Here is a 7,098-nt window from a genome sequence, read left to right as displayed (position 1 = left end):
ACTATACGCGTCGCGCGTCGCGTCGTTAACCAATCAAAACATCCCATTTTATTACATTACTTGTGACGGGATGTTTAAATTGGTTAACGACAGACGACGCAACGCGCGACGCGTATAGTGGAAACGCAGCCTTAAGCGGGGAGCACTCACTTTTGCATAACGCATAATACGTAAGCATAAGAAAACTGATTGGTCTATTTCCTTATGCACATGTGTATGGACCAATCAATTTTCTTATGCTTACGCATTATGCGTTATGCAGAAGTGTGTGTCCGGGCCCTTAGGGCCTAAGCAGAATGGCTGTCTTGGCAATGTTTTATGCCTTAAGTCTTTGTCTTATGTAACGCACAATACTGTACAGTAGGTACAATACTGTACGTACAATACTGTACAGTATTGTGCGTTACATAAGACAAAAGACTTAAGGCATAAAACACTGCCGAGACAGCCATTCTGCTTAGGCCCTTACTACGTTTATGTGAGCGTTACTTCTGTAGTAACTTATGATAATTTACCCGTTTACGCAGAGTGAATTGTCGTAAGTTACTACAAAATCCCGTTTACGCGAAGGAATTATCGTAAGTTACTACAGAAGTAACGCTTGCGTAAACGTAGTATTAGTCAAATACACGATTACGGTGTATTATGTATTATTATGTATATTTTAATATCGTTAAAATGATTATGGATTATGAAAGAAGTCGGAATTATACTTTATTTCAAATCGTTCCACATTGGATTAAAATAGAAAAAATTTTCATAAGTTTTATCGTTTCTTTTAACGCACACAATCGTTTCTTTTAAAAATACCATTTCCTACCATCTCTTTTTTTCTCGAGTACATTTAAAATATACGGCGAAACGTTCCAAATTAATCCTTTGTCGTTGCTAAATATTACATTGTGGTTGTTTTTGTAAAATAAACAGCATTTTCCTCTCTAATTACGTATGAGATTGCAGATGTAAAAGATCGAAATATCTTTGTAGATGCAAAAACGCGACAAAAGATATTATTGCGCTATAACTTTTAGTGGACAATTAAAAGAAAAGAATCAAACAAATAAAAACTATTTGATTATACGTTGTTTTACAATTTATATTTTTCAATCGCGACATGCTCTCAAATATGAATTTACATCCGTTCAGGTTATAAAATCGCGTATGCTTTAAACATTCTCCTTTCTCGATCGTACAAACGAAAGCCGACGCATGGCGTTTGACAGAACGAAAAGATTCGCGGAAGTAGCCACGTCGACTCCCGCTCAAGTGGGCCCGGGGACTTACGACGTATCGGAACCATCAAAGCCAGCACGAGATCCGGGTAACTCGCGATACGCAACGTCCGCGAATTCTTCTTTCTGTGCAGAAACTTGCATTCGCACGCGTCGCGTATGCCATTACGTTACACAGAGTACGTTCCACAGACAACGCTTATCCATTTTTGAGCGGAGCCGGCAGGCAGACACTCGGCATACCAAAAGACGCGCATAAGTTCCCGGGTCCTGGCTCTTACAATATAGAGGCGCCGCGGAAACGTATACCAGAACGTGCATTTTCTCCTATTCATGCCTCATTTATTTGCAATTCTTCCGCATCGTCGTACACGCCGGATATTCGATATCCTTTCTGAGATTCTCAATGATTTACAGGGCAGCGTTAGTCTCGATTACACCGATGTTAGATTTAAAGAAAAGGTGTGTGAGGAACCGGGTCCAACAGAGTATATCTTGTCGAGCGTTAAGGAAACGCCTCGAAAAATAAGATCCTATCCGGGCACTTGGCACGGTTCCGCAGGCAAGGTAAAGTATTTTCTTGATTTGTGTACTTCCATACTAATTTTCTGTAAATATACTTGTGCTAACGTTTTTTAAATCTATTTTAACGTGTTTGTGTAACTTGTTTGTGTAGTTGCATCAAATTACATAAAATTTAAATTTAAATTTTAAATTAAATTAAAAATAAAATAAACTGCTGTATAATATTACAAAAATAAGTCGTTAATTATTATCGCTTAAAAAAATACATATATCTTTTTGACGATCAGATATTTAATTTCAATGTGCAATAAAATATTTCTGATTTCAATTATAATAACATATTTAACATAACAATCTGTTAGCTATGGCTGATTCGTCCTCCGCGACCGCTTACGACAGGCCTTTCCGTTCCTTCGAAACGTGACGTCGGCGGATACGACTACGATGAACGAGGTGTACTTGTAAAAAATTCGGTCATCGAGCATAAGCCAACCGACTTCTACAATATTCCCCGAGGGGTATGTACAAGATGCCGTTCTCATAGTTCTCATTTGTAAAATATCTCACGAACGATTATTTATACCGTAGGAGACAAACTTTACCGCTCTGAGGTACAAAGGAAACTTTTGGAGCAGAATGAAGGGTAGAGATGACAAACGGACTTCCGTGACCCCGGGTCCCGGAGACTACGAGCACGAAACAAAGAAAAGTCCCGCCCAAATCCGCAACGAGAGAACTAGGGAAGCGAAAAGAGCCGCCGCTAAGCAGCCGCGTTTCTTGGAAGCTTTGTACCAGCAAAAATTACGCCAAGTAATTTTAAGAACATACTTTGTAACTTTCGGAGTCGCCGGGTCTTTCGCCGAGAAACTCCGAGAGAGCCGGGAAACTGCCTTTGTATCTGTGAATCGCCTTATGGAAATTTGCTTTTCCCACAAAGAACTTTCCAGCTCCCAATCATTACGACCTGCCTAAAGGCGTGTTCGATAGGCGCTCGGATAAGCGCAAACGTGTTCCGTGTAAATGTGACCCTCTTACGGTAGAACTGCCGCCGTTCAATCATACCGCGAAGGTATGTCTCTACATATTTGTGTCAATTGTTATACGCACAATTATGATTTATTCTTCTTCTTTTAAGAGATTCGAAGAGAATTTTCAATTAGATACACGCGGGCCTGTAACGTATGAAATCACGATCCCGCAAATTTGTTACGGTTCTATTCTTCGTGCACCTTTTGGCGCTTTCGACGATCGTTTCAAGAGAACTATTGATGTGATACCAGGTATCTATATGTTATGTAACTAAGTTTTTGTACGTGATATGTGCACATTATGTACAAATTTGTATTAAAACTGCATAAATTTACATTGCAGGTCCTGCAGATTACTATACGGAGGTCGGAACTTTGGCTTTTGAATCCGCAAAACGTTTTAAAAATAAATGTCAAAAAATGTTTGATTACCCAAAACTTTGCAAAACATTAACATTGATAGGCGACGATGATGAATTCACGGTAATCGATGAATATAAAGTAGTAAAGGAAGTAGACGAAGAAAAATGTCCGGCATATCATGCAGTCTTCAAATCAAGAGTGGATAGATTTCCCAAAATTCGCAAACATGTGAGTATTATACAAGAATTTTGTATGCATGCATAAATGTAGCATATTATTTATTTTAATTCGATTAATGCAATTGGAGTAATTCTTTCGTACGCTTAATTAATACTTTGACGAACAGAAACTTATTTCAATCTTATATGCAATGCTAATTTTATATTCACTTTATCGGTATTCTGGAATGGAAATACCTGCGATCAACTCAATACGCTAAGAGATGTCAGCACCGCTACAAAAACATGATACATACATCATTATACATTTATTTATAAATCAATATATTTCATTCATCGTAATAATTTTCCATAAGGATATATTCCAATCAATATAAATTATTTTTAATAAGACAATCTCTTTTATATATATAGGAATAATTATAAAAATTATAAAAAGCGTACGAAATAATACATAATTAACAGTAATTTGCATTATTAAGCTTTGTTTAAGTAACAATAAAATTAATTATAATACATGCAATAAATAAATTATATTTTTTTAAATTGACTTCAAGACTTCGAATCTTGTGTTTTGAAAAAGTGAAAGTTATATTTAGAATATTACATAATAATAAATATATTTTTATATATTTTTTATATTTATCAAATTAACCAATTTGTAATCGCTGCTGTAAATAAGGCAATCCAAGCCGCTCCAGCAACGTTACGAGGATAAAGATTAAGACGCGCGAGAAACTCGAGCCAGTAGTCACAATAAGTCTGTGGTCAGACTGAACCTCCGAAGATTCTTTCGGCTTGCTCGGGATCTATGGGCTCGATGGAGCCGAGTAATCCGGGAAACGCAAGGTAATCAGGAGAGCTGGAGACGAAATTAATGGCAGCGGATCGAACCGATGCATCTGTACCCGGGGCGATTCGGGGCTAGGATCCAATCTGGCCGTTAATCGAGAGCGTCGGAACGAGATTCGATGCCGCAGCCCGTAGATAGGTCAGGATAGAGTCGTCAGTGCCAAGCGACTTGCTGCTGATTCCGCCGTATTCCACGAGTTCGTGTAGTTTAGATTAGCTGGCGCACTTAAACAATCTAAACACCTTGCAAAATTATCAGTGAAATTTGTAGGTGATGCCGGTGCACGACGTTGATTGATAAATTAACGTTATTTATTAGCTGTCACAGTTTCTTTTTGCTGAACTATCATATTACTTTGTGATGGCTGACAGTCAATATCCTTCTTTTCGTTGAATATTTTCTCGTTGACGACAAATCATTGGGAATAACGTCCCGATTCGAGGAAGCCGTATTTACATAACGTAGGGAAGAATGGTGACCATGTACGCCGGAAATGACATTTTGCTGCGCTCTGCAGGTCATTTCCACGTAGAGGCCCGTGGCCGATGTTGCCCGGAGAAATCACTTCCGGATCATTGAGCCGGAAATTCGAGCCAATCCCTGCTTGGTGTCTCTGTCTCTGTAGTGCGAATTGTGGATGGCCGGAAACATCGGCGCTTAGGTTTGCGCCCGAATCGGCATCCATCCTAAATGATTAAATTATAAAGAAGAGAAAGGCGAAATCTCTCCCTCTTACTCTCTTCGAATCACTTAATTTTATCAGCAATATGTCTCAGAATATAAAAATACGAATACTTGCGATATGAATTTTATCTCGCAATCATAATATTTAAAATAAGATGAAGTGGTATGTCAGTATTCATTCCGATCATTTATCGTTCAATTTTCATAGGATGATGTACCGGATTCAGGTGCTTACGAAGTTTTATCAGCCTTCAAAGCTAATCGTGATAGATGTGATTTCCTTTGTCGACGATTAACTCCACCCTTCGGTTCACGCGCCAGCCGGTTTCCGATAATACCAGAAGACGATTTCCGTGTACCAGGTATAAAGTGAAGTAAATGTCAAAAGAGATCGTCTAGGAAGACTTTTTCATTATTGGTATGCGTGCACAGGTCCAGCACACTACGATCTCAGAAGAGATATATCAAAGAACGTGAAGAATGGCGTGATATATTCAGCTCCTCGTGAAAAAAAGAAAGACGTCAAAGGACCAGGGCCACTGCATTATCACGTAAGATTCTTTCAATTTATGAGGAATTGATGATATATTTTATAAACTATAATTCATGAAATTTTATTTTATTCAATTACACGTACGTGCAGTAAAAATTTTGTAACAAATAAAAATTGTATTAAGTTACTTAGAATATTAGATGATCAAAAAATTACTTAACAAATAATAGCAAAAATTATGCAATACGCTTTTAAATGGACGTCATCAATACGATATGCGCACAATTATATAATTTCCTGCACATATATATTTTCCTGATGGATCTTATATCATGGTTCAATTTTGTATCGAAACATTTTTTAATTACAAGCGAGTGATCGCTTTCAATCGGTTACATTTTTTTTCAATCTTTGAACTCGTAAAAGCATTCGATAGTATTTACTTAGTTGTAACATGGCAGGATATTGCGTGCTCACAGCATATGAGAGTAATACCGGATGCTTCAGATGGTGATGTATGAGGCACAGTTATATACTACGAGATGGCTCGAGAGAGAGAGAGAGGGGGGGTGGGGAGGGAAGAGAGAGAGCATCCTGCATTATTCTATCTTCTATAATAATTTCACCATATCGATGCGTAAAGTAACTTCGTAAAAATCGCAGATAAAATATGTTATTTGTTATTATAAATATTATAATGTACCACTTAAAAAAATTGTTTGATTAAATATATCGATTAAATAAAGTCAGTTAAATATATATATATATATAATTAATGTTGATATATTTAATTAGTAATGTTAATATATTTAATGGTTTTTATAGATACATCCATATATCGCATCATCCGTTTTAAAGAAGTCATTTAACGTCACTCTCGGTAAACCGAAAACCATTGAAAGAATAAATAAAATTCAAACTCCTTGGCACTGTCGACGATCGAAGAAAGCTCTTCGTTGGTTCGCTGTACCTCGTGAAAGATATCAACATTGTGTCCCTCTCTGATATTTATTGCTTGATAAATTAATAAAATAAGTTTTGTAAATCTCTGGGTAAAAAATATTAAATATAATTATTGAGAATATGTGAAAGCTTTTTTATACATCTTTTGAGGACATTTATGTATTCTTAATATAGATAATAATAAATTATACGTTCTTATTAGAAGTAAATTATTTCATTTTTATGACTGTCTTAAGTTTCTATAAATCATTTATCTCTATCGTAAATGTACGGAAGAGATGTAAACATTTTATAAATATTCAAACAAAGAAAAGAGCATGCAATACAATAAATTTTTTTTATACCTTCACAGAAGATCACAACCAGGATCAATACAGAGAAATGCTCGGTAAAAGACGTTTACTGAACTGTGATAGGTGAGTGTAATGACGCGTAAAGAAAGGCAAATATTTCCCAAATATGAGATTAAGCGGTTGAAGTTCAACCGTACTTATTGCCTATAATATATATCAAAGTTACTATATGAAAGTTAAATTGAAATTTAACGTCCTTCGATAAACTTCGATAAGTCCTAATATTCGGTACATTAAATCCTAACATTTGCTGCACACAAATAATATTAAATTTAAAAAATATATAAAAAAATTTTTGTAAAATTCAAAATTTTACACTAAAATTTAAAATTCACAAATACTGTATTAAAATTTATAATCTAAAATTGTTAAAATTTAATATACACGCATAAATAGCTAAAATTTTAAATTATACTTTTGACTGT

The 7,098-nt window shown here is 35.9% G+C and overlaps 1 protein-coding gene across 1 annotated transcript; it reads left to right on the top strand.

Moving 5' to 3' along the window:
- Nucleotides 1-1,209: 1,209 nt before the first annotated feature.
- Nucleotides 1,210-5,237, top strand: LOC112452789 (sperm-tail PG-rich repeat-containing protein 2-like). The gene is made up of 7 exons (XM_025013190.1): nucleotides 1,210-1,266; nucleotides 1,650-1,799; nucleotides 2,346-2,567; nucleotides 2,695-2,826; nucleotides 2,893-3,037; nucleotides 3,129-3,376; nucleotides 5,073-5,237. The coding sequence occupies exons 1-7, from the start codon at nucleotides 1,210-1,212 to the stop codon at nucleotides 5,235-5,237; spliced, it is 1,119 nt and encodes a 372-aa protein (XP_024868958.1).
- The last annotated feature ends 1,861 nt before the right edge of the window (nucleotides 5,238-7,098 follow it).

Source organism: Temnothorax curvispinosus, unplaced genomic scaffold, assembly GCF_003070985.1.
Source record: "Temnothorax curvispinosus isolate PA1 unplaced genomic scaffold, ASM307098v1 QBEX01003650.1, whole genome shotgun sequence".
In the NCBI taxonomy this organism is placed as follows: Eukaryota; Metazoa; Arthropoda; class Insecta; order Hymenoptera; family Formicidae; genus Temnothorax; species Temnothorax curvispinosus.
This window is presented reverse-complemented; position numbering and strand designations above follow the sequence as displayed.

What these genes read in the sequence shown, in the direction of transcription:
- LOC112452789 (XM_025013190.1), top strand. Translation starts at nt 1,210, where the DNA reads ATGGCGTTTGACAGAACGAAAAGATTCGCGGAAGTAGCCACGTCGACT. An exon ending in CCACGTCGACTCCCGCTCAA is followed by an intron (nt 1,267 to 1,649) that starts GTGGGCCCGGGG and finishes AATGATTTACAG; the next exon opens with GGCAGCGTTAGTCTCGATTA. An exon ending in AACTATTGATGTGATACCAG is followed by an intron (nt 3,038 to 3,128) that starts GTATCTATATGT and finishes TTTACATTGCAG; the next exon opens with GTCCTGCAGATTACTATACG.